A 15,000-nucleotide genomic window follows, 5' to 3' on the forward strand; every position below is an offset into this window, starting at 1 on the left:
ATATATATATATATATATATATATATATATATATATATATATATATATATATATATATATATATATATATATATATATATATATATATATATATATATATATATATATATATATGTATATATTTTATTGATATATATATATATATATATATATATATATATATATATATATTTTATTGATATATATATATATATATATGTATATATTTTATTGATATATATATATATATATATATATATGTATATATTTTATTGATATATATATATATATATATATATATATATATATATATATATATATATATATATATATATATATATATATATATATATATGTATATATTTTATTGATATATATATATATATATATATATATATATATATATATATATATATATATATATGTATATATTTTATTGATATATATATATATATATATATATATATGTATATATTTTATTGATATATATATATATATATATATATATATATGTATATATTTTATTGATATATATATATATATATATATATATATTTTATTGATATATATATATATATATATATATGTATATATTTTATTGATATATATATATATATATATATATATATATATGTATATATTTTATTGATATATATATATATATATATATATATATATGTATATATTTTATTGATATATATATATATATATATATATATGTATATATTTTATTGATATATATATATATATATATGTATATATTTTATTGATATATATATATATATATATATATATATATATATATGTATATATTTTATATATATATATATATATATATATATATATATATATATATATATATATATATATATATATATATATATATATATATATATATATATATATGTATATATTTTATTGATATATATATATATATATATATATATATATATATATATATATATATATATATTGATATATATATATATATATATATATATATATATATATATATATGTATATATTTTATTGATATATATATATGTATATATTTTATTGATATATATATATATATGTATATATTTTATTGATATATATATATATATATATATATATATATATATATATATATATATATATATATATATTGATATATATTGATATATATATATATATATATATTGATATATATATATATATATATATATATATATATATATATATATATATATATATATATATATATATATATATATATATATATATATATATATATATATATATATATATATATATATTGATATATATATATATATATATATATATTGATATATATATATATATATATATATATTGACAAAGAATTGATGCAGTTGGGACAATACATTGTTCAGCGACACAGCCCAGCCAACCAATAGTTCGAACAAAGTCAGAGTAAACTCTGCTCTCCCCCCCCCCCTTCAATTTTTTTAACAAACAGGAAGGAGAGTCCTCCTTACATGATGTTTCGTTTCGCTTGCGGTCTACAATGCTTGAGAAGGCTTGTGGACCGTAAGCGAAACGTCATACGTTACAAAATGACATTTTTACAGCCCTGGGTTGAAGCTACGCTGCAAGGGGAATAACTTGAGTTTCTCCCAAACACCCGGTCCTGAGGCCACCGACCACAGATCACTCCGGTTCAACGGGCTGTAATTCTTTCACAGCCGTAGCCGCTTCACTTAGCCTACCAGTCTTGCATGGTTACGCTTTGATGCTTCCGTGACACCTTTCTTTTGGCACAGCAACCTTGCTGGAGGCCACTCCCTCGGTGCCGCACCTGGTAATCTGCTGCTGAGTGGAACAGATAAGTGCAGCACTGACTAACAGAGCAAATCAAGTGTAGTATAACTTTCTGTCTCACGATGCTTGTACACTGTGTCAGACCAGTGAAGGAAAGAACAACTAAGACAGATTTGAAAGGGCAACCAACAATTATTTATTTTCACACACATAAGAAAGCAATCATTTAAAAGCGAATACTTGAAGGCAAAAGGCACAAAATAGCAAATTTTAACCCTACCACATGTTCTTACGCAATCTTATTTCCACAAAAGACATATGGACATCATTCAATCCAGGGGGAAGATGACGAGAATAATTGAGAAGAAAAAAAAGTACGGAGTGTTGGGTCAACTCTTTCCCTCACCTCACACAGCCCAACGGGGCTGTGATCATCCAAATATACTGGGGGATGGGGAAGATGGGCAGTGGAGTGGCTGGGGGTGTGTAGCTGTGTTGCTGAGGTGTCCAGAACAAGTGGGCAAGTCCTCTTTGGCGTCGCCGGTATGCCCATGGCAAGCAGCTCGCACACGAGCGCCTTTCTGTTCTGTGCTCCCATGACAGCAGCTCAAACAAACAGGCATATTCCTCTTTGATTTTGAGGCATCCCCCAGTTTGCCAACGACAAGGATCTTCATTTCCTCCAGAGGAAAGTTCACAGGAACACTGTTTCCGGTGCGTTCCATCCCCATCAAGCTGCTTAAGCTCTGCATCATCATCTCTACATGAACCATGCCGCATTCTGGACTTTTTTTACAGCCCTGCTCACAGGACAAGCTTTGAGTCTGCTCTCCCCGTACACACCCTGGGCTTCTTCCTCCTCACTGGTTCTCAGAACAAGCTTTTAGGACACTGAAGAGGACCAACTCCGCGGTCCTTTCTCCTCACAGAGCATAGCTTTCTCCCGTCTTGTCTCGTGTGAGCCTCTCTTAGATTGGTCCACATCCAATGTGGGTGAGCCCACGATGCAACTTGTGGGAAACTGCTGCTGTTCCTGAGGGAACTTCAACACAGCTCCAACTTGCTCTTGGTGCGCGAAAGGCATCGTGGGCTCCCTCTGGCATCTCCCTGCATGCAACACGTCCTCTGTACTACATGCCAGTGTATCAAGTGCGCATGATGTGCCGCACTTTATTACGTGTGGGAAAAGCGTTGCACTTCATACCACAGACATACATGTGAGAAGGGACAAAGTCCGATGCGGTGAAGGTAATCCGATCGGCCCGAGGGAAGACCGACTGGCTGCAGGGTTGAAGGAAAGACTGATGGGGTGAAGGAGGTCTTGTTTAATTGAGGTTTGGCGAAGGGAACTATTGGGGGATTGAGAAAGACAGAGGGGGATTTTTTGGAGCGGAACGATGGGGGTACAAAGTAGCTGGGGGTGGGATTGTTGAATTGTGCAGGGGTGGGGGAGCGGGGGGTGGATGGATGGGGTGCTGAAAGGTGCAGAGGGGGAAGGGGAAATACAAACTAACCTCAACGCATGCCACCCCAAACCCTTAGATAAGGGGCAAAGGTCTACCTACACAAGGCTATTGAAATAACTCGTCCTCGGGTCTCCTACTTGTCCATGTATGCTCTCCCATGGGATACATTTCCAAATCCATCACAATATGGATATATTATTTTTATTTTTATTTTTATTATTAATATTATTATTTTTAAATGTCAGTCTCCAGCTCATAGTGTTGCTTGTACATAAATCGCATGCATACCAAAGATACGAACAAACATCACAGTATTTTAATTTGAATTGTCAGGATATTAATGGATAATGAACAAATCCATATAGTATATGTGTTTTGAACTTCATTTCCAAGCATCATGAGCTCTCAGTTCAGATGGGAACTCCAAGCAGGTCAAACTTAAATTCTACGCACTGTTCTCTGCTCTTCAGGACCATTGTATTGCAGAGAATGAACAAAAGATTTCACTGCAACAAAACTAAGATGAACCAATAACTGTACATTGCTCTGGATTGAAGTGCCCTTGTTTGCACTTTTTTTGCCAATGTGCCACATTTCTCAATGAGGTCAGACAACACAAGAATGTTGATTATCTGGAAATCGAAATGCATAAATAATGCAAAATGGAAGGTCATTGAAAAAAAACGTGATTCCAAAAATGTTAAATACTTTCAAATACTTGATCAAAAGAGATTCTTTTTCAGAAGTGTGAGGAAATATTTAGGAAGTACTAGACGACCCGTGAACCCTTTGGGTTCCCGTTGTAACAGCGGTTGATGAAAAAAAAAAAAAAAAAAAAAAAAAAAAAAAAAAAAAAACATTTCAAGAAAAAAAAGATAGCTCCAGCGAACTATACCGCTGAGGTTGTTTGCATTGATCAAATAATCCCGAAGAGTACTTGACTGAATCGGGAATTGATTTTTAAAGTTTTTTTCGTTGCCCGATTTAAACGAAACTTGATATTGCGTGTCAATGTGGAAAAAAAAATGGAGAAAAGAAAGTCGAAGAAATTATTGTGCATAATCTTCTAAACACAATTTTATTTATTAATGAACACGGAAGTATTAGAACAAAATGGCGATTTTTTTTTTTTTTTTTTTTTTTTTTTTTTTTTTTGTATACCTTGTCGAGGCTCATGTGAGAGCTAACACACAACGCACATCAAGGGGGGCATTAGACAAGAGGGGCGGGACTGGGAGGGACAAAACAGTGGGGAGCAGACATTAGGAGATCTGTGGAAGGGAGAGGGATGGGACGGGTGAACATGGGGAATAGAAGATGGACATTACAGGGACTTTCAGGAAGGAAAGCAGGGAATTTGAAGGAAGTGGGTTTGGGTGGCTTATCGGGGGTAGAAAAAATCGAGGATTTGGATGGGGGATGATAGGTGGTGGTGAACAGCTGTTTGGAAAGCCTGGAGGGAAGAATGGGAAAGAATAGAGAGGGAGTTTATTCCAAAGGCAGGAAAAAAGAGGAATGAAAGAGTGAAGGTGAGCAGTGATTCGTGATTTTGGTAGTTTTACCAGAAGGGGGTTGTTGGCTGACCTTGACCGCCCTGAGAAAATGTGGTGGGGACAAATCGCAGAGAGAGCAGGGGGGCAAGGCTGGAGAGGAGACGGCAGAAGACAGAAAGACCACCAACCAACCTGCGGTGAGAGAGTGAGAGGCCCAAAGACAGCCTCATTGCGGGAGATGCCAATGATCCGAAATGCCCTGGTTTCTACAGCGTGAAGCCGAGAAAGGTGGGAGGCAGGAGCACCAGCCCAGAGGGGAGAGCAGTACTCCATCAGGCTGCAGACAAAAGCTTTGTAAGTGGTCAGGAGGGCCGAGGAAGGACTTTGCACGATGGAGGATTCCCAGTCAGCGACTGACTTTGGATGTGAGGTTTGAAATGTGCTTTCTCAGGAAAGGTCATGGTAGATAGTGAGACCCAGAAGCTTGAAAGAAAGGACTTCTTCCAGAGGATTGTTGAGAAAGTGGATGGGTGTGGGTTTTCTCAACGGTCCTTTCGAAGAGACATAGTGAGAGTGAGATTTGTCCGGATTGAAAGACATGTTCCACGTGTTGGACCAGTTTGTGATTTTATCCAGATCTGCAGTGAGCGAAGAAGCTGCTGCTTGCCGGTCTGAGGGATGACCGATGGTACGGCAAAGGGTGGAGTCATCAGCAAAGAGATATAGAGGATTTTCCAGAGAGTCGGAGAGATCATTGATGAAAACCAGAAAAAGAACAGGGCCCAGAACGCTGCCTTGAGGAACTCTAACCTGGACAGGAAGAGGGGATGAAAGAACTCCATTTAGGGCCACACGTTGACTGCGACAGGAGAGGAAGTTTGTGAGCCACGAGTGGAGATGGCCTTGGATACCATGGGAAGAGAGTTTGGTGAGTAGGGCAGGGTGCCAGACTGTCAAAAAATTTCATGCTTAAAAATAAATCGTTCTTTGTCTATACTAAATGTTTGAGATTTTAAAATAAATCATTTCAAGAAAAAATAAAAAGATAGCTCCAGCGAACAATACCACTGAGGTTGTTTGCATTCAACAAATACACCTGAAAGAGTGCTTGACTGAATCGGGAATTGATTTGTTAATTTTTTTGTGTTGTCCGATTTGAACGAAACTTGATCCTGCACACCGCAGGAGAATGGTGAGTAAGGTGGCCCTAAAATTTTTGCGCTATCATGTTCCGTTTTGGCTGTATTTCGGGAACATACATACATACATGCATACATACATGCATGCATACATATGTATATATATATATATACATATATATATATATATATATATATGTATATATATATATATATATATATATATATATATATATACATATACATATACAAGATGAGAGTTTTAGTAATATACAAGAGTAACGAGACGACCCATGAACCTGTTGGGTTCCTGTTATGACAGCGGTTGATGAAAAAAAAAAAAAAAAAAAAAAAAAAGATGGCTCCAGCGAACTCTTCCGCTGAGGTTGTTTGCATTGATGAAATACTCCCGAAAGAGTACTTGACTGAATCGGGAATTGATTTTTTAATATTTTTTTTCGTTGCCTGATTTCAACGAAACTTGATCCTGCACACCGTGGGAGAATGGTGAGTAAGGTGGCCCTAAAATTTTTGCGCTATCATGTTCCGTTTTGGCTGTATTTCGGGAACATACATACATGCATACATACATGCATACATACATATGTGTGTATATATATATATATATATATATATATATATATATATATATATATATATATATATATACATATACATATACAAGATGAGAGTTTTAGTAATATACAAGAGTAACGAGACGACCCATGAACCTGTTGGGTTCCTGTTATGACAGCGGTTGATGAAAAAAAAAAAAAAAAAAAAAAGATGGCTCCAGCGAACTCTTCCGCTGAGGTTGTTTGCATTGATGAAATACTCCCGAAAGAGTACTTGACTGAATCGGGAATTGATTTTTTAATATTTTTTTTCGTTGCCTGATTTCAACGAAACTTGATACTGCACACCACAGGAGAATGGTGAGTAAGGTGGCCCTAAATTTTTGCGCTATCGTGTACCGTTTTGGCTGTTTTTGGGAACATACATACATACATACATGATGAGAGTTTTAGTAATATATAGATAGATTAAAAAAAAGTCACCAAAGTAGAACTGAAAACGAGAATGGCACTCAGGAGAGCGCGTATCTCCGCCAGGCTGAACAGTTTACATTTTGGCCGGATCTGTATCTAAATCTTTCTCAAAATGGAATCTGTTTGTCCTCGTCACACACCCAACCTGTCCACAAAGTTTCGTCCCAATCTGTTCAGAACGTTTTGAGATATCCTGGTCACAAACACAGAAAAACGGGGGTAAATGCATAACCTCCGTCCACCTTCGGATTTATGTTGCCCAAGAGGCCCAATGTTAATAATTTTCAATCTAATCAAGTGCTCCAAAATGGCTGTGGAGTGTTTGAATCCCAAGCTCCTTTAAAGGGCTTTATTTTGAATCTCAACACCGATTGTGACTTGCAGCTGATTGATTACCAGAACCAGATTCTGGAGTTGTGTGCACGCAGTTGCCCAAAGAGTTGTTGATTAACCCATTATACGTCAAAAGGAAATTGCATACATACTTTGTAAATATTGCCAAGGAGCACCAGGCGTGACACCGCAAGTGGTGAAAAGAATGAATAAACACTTTCATGATTTTCATTGGTAAAGTCAGAAGGTTGATTTGTGGTGTCCTTTTGTCCAGTTTCTTGATAGTTTGTGCACCATCTCATTGGTTTACGTCATGCATTGTAAGTAATTATTTTGATTCCATACTGATTCATTTTTATTTGTTTGTTCAGAATTTAGATCATGATTTAAAAAAAAAAGATTTTAAAGAAAAAAAAAAAATCTTGCGACCAAACCATTTCAGACAAGAGTAAGCCCATCATCACAAATGAGTCTAGAAGAGGTTTTACCTTCTCATTGATGGTGTTTGTTTTGCAGAATGTAATCAGCCGCAAAGCGAGCACTGAACACCCCGAGCTCGTGGAGGTCGAGTTTGCATGCACACCAGTTATGTCCACCTACCTGCTTGCCTTCGTCGTGGGTGACTTCGAGTTTGTGGAGACAGTCTCACGAGATGGCGTGCTTGTGCGAGTGTACACACCATTGGGGAAGTCTGAGCAGGGCAGGTTTGCCCTTGAGGTTTGCACTCATGAGGAGCAACTTTACCTCCCTTTAACAATGTCACATTACCTTCCCACTGGACCCTCCCATTAGAATATTTTATTACCTGTAAAAAAAGGGGTGGATGGAGGGGGGGGATTGTGTTGCCAAGTAACAATACTTGGGAAGCTGAAAAAAATACTGGTAACAAAGTATCACCAGATATTTGATTTGCTGGTTCATGCAAATCAGGGAAGGGTAAATTTGTGACCATGTTGATAAGTGATTGAGTGACTTTGGGTCAAACTGATTCAATGTTGCATATCGTGTACGATGAAGTTTTGTTTTGTCTGTCTGTCTGTCTGTCTGTTTGTCTGTAAGCAGGCTATCTCAAAAAGTTATTGAGGATTTGGACGAAATTTGTTGGACAGGTTGTGGGTGTGTGGCAAGGACAAATTGATTTGATTTTGGTGACGAGCTGTATCCGAGTTGAATTTTGTTTTTGTTTTTATTGGAGTGATTGTTTTCCATTAAGAGAGGGATCCAAAATTATATATCGCATGATATCTCAAAAAGTTGTGGACGGGTGATGACATAACTTGGTGGATAATTTGGGTAGGTGACAGGAACAAGCCGATTTCGATTTTGATTGAGATCTGGATTCAGATTTTAGCTTATCAGTGGGATACAAAACATAAATGGTTCAGCCTGGCGGAAGTATGGGCTCTCCTGAGCAAGGTTCTAGTTTAAATGTTATGGATGACGAAACAAATTTTAATACATTCCTAGTTTCATTCTAAACAGCATTCTTCACGCACCAACTTTTCCTGATTAAATTAACGAGAACACCCGCTCCCTGCAGGAGCAGCAGGAAGAGGTGTGTTGTTATCCTCAGGGGTATGTACACTCCGTGTAGAAAACATGAGGAACATCTGCTCTTTCCATGAAATGGACTGATCAGGTGAAAGCTATGATCCTTGATTTGATTGCACCTGTTAAGTCTACTTCAGTCAGTGTCGATGAAGGGGAGGAGACTGGTTAAAGAAGGATTTTTAAGCCTTGTGTCGATTGAGACATTGATTGTGGTTGTGTGCATGCCATTCAGAGGGCGAATAGGCAAGATGAAGGCTTTTAAGTGCCTTTGAATGGGGTATGGAAGTTGGTTTCAGGTGCACTAGTTTGAGTGTGTCAAGAATTGCAACGCTGCTGGGTTTTTGATGAAAGAGGCTAAAGAAGGCTGACACGAATTGTGCAGAGCAACAGATGGGCTCGAGTTAGTCAACTGACAGTCCAGTACAACATTGATGCTGAAAGACCCACAAAAACACAACTCGTCATACCTTAACATGAAGGGGGTATGGCAGCCGATGACCATACAGAGATTCACTTCTTTCAGCAAAAAACAAGAACCTGTGATTGCAGTGGTCGAAGGAGCGAAAATACGGGACACTGGAGGATTGGAAAAATGAATCCTGGTTCCTGATGTTTCACACTGATGGGAGGACTTGAAGATGGAGAAAACCACATGAGTGCATGCATCCATCATATGCCGTGTGTCAACATTGCAGGTGGGTGGGTAGTGGCGGTGTGATGGTGTGATTGTATGGGGTGTTTTCATGGCACACACTGGGCCCCTTGATAAAAGTGGAGTAACATTTGAATGCCACAGGATATCTGAACATCATTGCCAATCAAGGACATCCCTTCATGGCAGTGGTGTATCCATCTGTGAATGGATTTCTTCAGCAGGATAATGCCCCATGCCACTAGGCTTGGATTGTCCAGGAATGGTTCCACGAACATGACGGTGAATTCAGCTTACTGCAGTGGCCTGCCCCGTCACCAGATCTCAATCCAACTGAGCATCTGTGGGATGAGATGGAACGAGCTCTTCGGAGTAGAGATCCACTATCAGCCAACGTGACACAACTGTGGGAAGCTTCGGAGTCAACACGGGCCAACATCCGGTGGAACTCTTTCAACACCTTGTGGAGTTCATGCCCTGACGAATTGAGGCTGTCCTGAGGGCAAAAGGGCGTGCAACTCGATATCAGGAAGATGTTCCTCATGTTTTGTACACTGAGTGTAGATTATTGTCGATCAAGGCTCAGGTCTATTAGTTTGTTGGGAGTGAAATAAGAATATAATGCTTCAAGAGTATAGGGTTTTCACTCTTTCAGTTTCGTGTTAAACAGCAAGAGCAACCGTTTAAAAAGGTAATCATACACATTTTTTGATGGAAGGTGGTTATGTTTTCACTCCTGTCTGTCTTTGTTTTTTGTTTGTTTTGGCTGTTTGTGTGCAGGATATCTCAAAAAGTTTTGGATGGATTCGCATGAAGTTTGGTGGACATGTTGGGTATATGACGAGGAAGAAGCGATTCAATTTTAGTGAAGATCTGATAAATTTTTGATCGATTTTTCACCATTGAGAGATGGGGCTAAAACGATATACATAAAGCTCGATATCTCAAAAAGTTGTGGATGGATTTGGATGAAACTTGGTGAACGAGTTGTGTTGAGTATGTGACAAGGACAGTTTATTCGGTTTTGGTGAAGATCCGAATCCAGATTCGGACGTGAGATTATTATTATTATTTTTAATGTGAGAGATTTTATTTTTAATACATCTTCACCATCGAGAGCTGGGGCCAGAAACAATATATATCATGATATTTCACAAATTTATTGAACCTGATATGTTCGACTGGATCAGACATTGTGTGGTAGAGGTATGCACTCTACTGAGTGCCCTTCCAGTTACTTTTGTTATCGAAGTGGCCTTGGAAAAATGCCACGATAATATATCTATACACTCTAACACGGATTTCACCCAAGGCAGAAAATACTTTTGGGGACGGGGGCAAATGAAATTGCTACAACCTCCACCGTGTGACCCTTCATACTCCTGTGAAGATTGGTTGAGATTGGATAAGTAACGATTGAATGTATCGTGGTCCAACAGGCAGACAGACCGTTTCATTCTGTATTTTTCAGACAGTAACTTTTCCTGATTTTTAACTTGTTATCTTTTCCCACTTCCCACTTTCTTCTCACTTTCATCCCATGAAGATGATCAATTTGGCTGTTTAAATGTGCTTTTGTAAAAAATTATCAATTGAAAAACATTTTCTAAACTGTGAATTTCATACCGATGTGTATGGCAATTCGGAGGGGGGAGAAACACAAATGCAAACGGTAGGTTCACCATTATATTTTCAGAGTGAAGTGTATCATTGTGCTTAACAGTGGCAATTTGTGTTTTTTGGGGTTTTTTGTTGTTTCTTTTCAGGTTGCCAGCAAGACCTTGCCTTTCTACAAAGAATATTTCAACGTTCCATACCCTCTTCCCAAAATAGACCTCATCGCCATCTCTGATTTTGCAGCAGGTTGACAATGTGTAACAGCTGTTGGTGACATTTTTAAAACATCTGTTTGAAGTTTGGCTTCGGTGCAACATATTTATTCTTGTAGCCAAAGCATTATCTGATGTGTTGTGTGCAATGCAGGTGCTATGGAAAACTGGGGACTGGTTACTTACAGGTGAATTTTAGCATCCTTCCGTTCGATAATATCGATTCACGATGATTTGTGATTCCCGTTATGATCCGAAAGGCTTGCGTATTTCAAATTCCTACATTGTGCACAATGCAAGTGACTTGGCTTCAAATTGGTCGTGCAGTGTTCCTGCTTGTGGAACTCCAACTTGAAACTAGTTTGTCTTTAATGTCACACATTCTTACCTTGATGTGTATCTTTGATGTCTTGTATCCTTTCCTTTTGCCAGTGAACCAACTGTGCCCGGTTTGTTTGTTTTTCATTGTTGTTGTTTTTTTAAATGTAAATTTAAGTGCTTTGTGCTGTATTTATACCTGCAAGTTGTGCTGAGAGTACATTGGGTGGTTGTGTTCTATCCAAGTTCAGAGCTGATGTGCATAGTAATGTGATTGCTCGGGATGAAAGTGAAGGCCCTAAGGCCTCATGGGTTGGTCTTGGGTGAATGCATATATTGGTCGTTGGAGCAAATATTAATGATGGACAAAGATAAAACTGTCTTGTTTCAGAGGTCATCAAGTTTGTCGTCGTCTCATCTTTCATTCACCACTCTGCCTGCGTTCTTTGTGATTGGATCATTCACAGGCTTGTGTGTTTGTATGTTTTTGCTAATTTGTCACGGTGATTGCGTCATTGCAGGATGAAGCATAAATTATATGTTGTGTGAAAGGCTCGTAAAACTCGTCATAGAAATGCAAATACAGTTTATTCATTTTGTGTTGGGGATGGGGTGGATTGTGGAGAGGTCAATAATATAATTTGTAGGTAATAATATAATTTGTAGGTAGGTAGGGACGGTTATGAGGTGTGTGTTGGTCCCCATGGGTCAGGAACTATGAACCAGAATAGCACTAAGTTCCTTGACTTTGCAAGAAGTCATGGACTTAGGGTGGCTGGTTCATGGTTTCAGCGCCCACAAGCTCATCGCTGGACTTGGTATTCCAACGCTGGCGGTGTGGCAAAGGAGATTGACCATGTCCTCATTGACGGTCGTTGGAGGATGATCCAGAACTGCAGGGTCTACCGGAGTGCTCAGTTCCTCAATACTGACCACAGGCTTGTTGTAGCAACTCTAAAGCTGCACCTTAAATCCTGGAGAATGGTACCATCCCAGCTGAGACTGGATGTTGCCAAGCTCAGGGATGAGAGAGTAGCTGAGGAGTTTGCGAACAGGCTGAGTGGACACTTGGGGGGGGGTCTGGGTGCTTTGGGGGGTCCTGAAGAGTTGTGGAGCGCCTTCAAGACCACCGTCCTTGATGTTGCCGGTGGATGCCTTGGAGCTCACCGCAGGGCAAAGAAGAATTTTGTCTCTCAAGGGACACTGGATACCATTGACCAGAGTCGCAGGGCCAGGCTGAATGGCAGAGCTGAGCTGTTCAGGGAGCTGAGGCGTAAAACTGTACGTGCACTGAGGGTGGACAAGGAGGCCTATGTGCGAGGAATCTGTGAGGGGTAGAGCATCACCTGTGGACAGGTGATTCTCGTCCCGCTTACAGGGGAATTCGCGCATTACGTTCATCCAAGCCCATCCCTCGGAGCACTACAGTTCGAGCAGAGAGTGGTAGGCTCTTGACAGAGGAGTCTGAAGTGAAGGCCCGCTGGGCCGGTTACTTTGAGCGGTTGTACCAGGCTGATCCCCCAACTGTCGAGTTGGACGTCAAGGGTGTTACAATCCCTGTTGCTGACCCTCGAATCAACTGTGGTCCACCTACGCTTGTGGAAACACGGGCTGCGGTGAACCAGTTGAAACGGGGCAAAGCTCCAGGGATCTGTGGCATCCATGCTGAACTTCTCAAGGCTGGTGGAAATGCTGCACTCGTGTCGTTGCATGCAGTTTTGTGCTCTGCCTGGAACACAGGCATCATCCCAACTGACTGGAAGAGGGGCCTTGTTGTCCTTCTCTGGAAAGGGAAGGGTGATCGCCAAGACTGCAACAACTACCGAGAGGTGACGCTGCTCTCAGTGCCCGGCAAGGTCTTTGCTCGGATAATTCTCGATAGGGTTCGCCACCATCTGCTTGAGCACCAGCGTCCAGAGCAGTCAGGCTTTACACCAAAGAGGTCAACGATTGACCTATCCTTGCACTTCGTGTCCTCACCGAACGCAGACGAGAGTTTCGGCAGGGGCTACTTGCAGCCTATGTTGATCTCTGTAAAGCGTTCGATTCAGTGAATCGGGATGTCCTCTGGAGGATTCTTGGTCTTTGTGGAGTGCCACCAAAACTGATCGATCTGTTGTCTGAACTCTACTCTGGTACTGAGAGTGCTGTGAAGTGTGGTGGTACCATCTCTGACTTATTTCCAGTTGTTACTGGAGTTCGTCAGGGATGTGTACTTGCCCCCACACTTTTCAGCACTTGTATGGACTGGATTCTAGGGAGGATGTCGGAGAGATCAAGTTGCGGTGCGTCATTTGGGAATGTCAAGATCTCGGACCTTGACTTTGCAGATGATGCAGTAATCTTTGCGGAGACTTTAGACATCCTCTTGGGGGCCCTCGAGGTGTGCTGAATGAGGAGTCGGAGCCGTTGGGATTACGGGTTTCTTGGGTCAAAACTAAGATCCAGGCTTTCGGTGACATCTTGGATGCTGCTGTCCTGTCTGTGTCTGTTTGTGGTGAGGATGTTGAGGTCGTGGAGAGATTCACTTACCTTGGCAGTGATATTCATGTCTGCTGGCTGCGAGTCAGAGGTCAATAGACGTCTGGGTCGGGCCTGGGGAGTCATGGATTCACTGGATCATGGGGTGTGGCGCTGCCGGTACCTGTGCGGGAGGACGAAAGTCCGAGTCTTCAGGTCCTTGGTACTTCCAGTCTTGCTCTATGAGTGCGAGACTTGGACTCTGACCAAGGATCTGAGACGGAGACTTAATTCCTTTGGTACCAGGTCTCTTCGGAGAATCCTTGGCTATTGCTGGTCGGATTTTGTGTCCAACGAGCGGTTGCTGAGAGAGACTCGGATGAGATTTGTTACCTGCATAGTCCGTGAGCGTCAGTTGCGGCTGTATGGACATGTGGCTCGTTTTCCTGACTCTGATCCTGCTCACCAGATTCTCTCAGCGAGGGAGTCTCATGAGTGGAGGAGGTCAGTGGGTCGACCACGTGCCTCATGGTTGCAACAGGTTGACCATCATCTCAAGGAGATGGGGATGGGCCTGGCATCTGCCTGGGGGATGGCCAGACGGAGGCCCCTGGAGTACCGGCGGAAAGTGGATGCAGCGACGTGCTGTTCTGGCACATGCTCCCATACCTGACCTGACCTGACCTGTAGGTAGTTTGGTCATCTGTGCTTTGTGAAACACAAGGTGAAGTAACCAAATAATAATTAGTCCAGTTATCCTTTTTTTTGGGGGGGGGGGGGGATATCTGCATTAATCATTTGACACTTTTTTTTCCCCCGATGAGTACCGAAAATTTGGTATGTTTTGGAATAAAAATGAAACAAACAAAAAAATGCTCCATCTCACTCTGCCCTGGATTGTCATGCTGCCATCGTTGGTGATGTTCAACGTGCGTGACCAGCTACATTT

At 40.4% G+C, this 15,000-nt stretch overlaps 1 protein-coding gene across 3 annotated transcripts in view; it reads left to right on the forward strand.

Moving 5' to 3' along the window:
• The window catches only part of NPEPPS (aminopeptidase puromycin sensitive), a 178,791-nt gene that overhangs the window by 77,067 nt on the left and 86,724 nt on the right, over positions 1-15,000 (forward strand). For all 3 annotated transcript variants that reach the window (XM_085875639.1, XM_085875640.1, XM_085875641.1), the window contains exons 8-10: positions 7,758-7,958; positions 11,211-11,307; positions 11,428-11,461. In XM_085875639.1, coding sequence (XP_085731765.1) covers positions 7,758-7,958; positions 11,211-11,307; positions 11,428-11,461 — 332 coding nt within the window. The remainder of the gene's footprint in view (positions 1-7,757; positions 7,959-11,210; positions 11,308-11,427; positions 11,462-15,000) is intronic.

This window comes from Eptatretus burgeri, chromosome 3 (assembly GCF_056783735.1).
Source record: "Eptatretus burgeri isolate ZD-2024b chromosome 3, Ebu_testis_v1, whole genome shotgun sequence".
Classification (NCBI taxonomy): domain Eukaryota; kingdom Metazoa; phylum Chordata; class Myxini; order Myxiniformes; family Myxinidae; genus Eptatretus; species Eptatretus burgeri.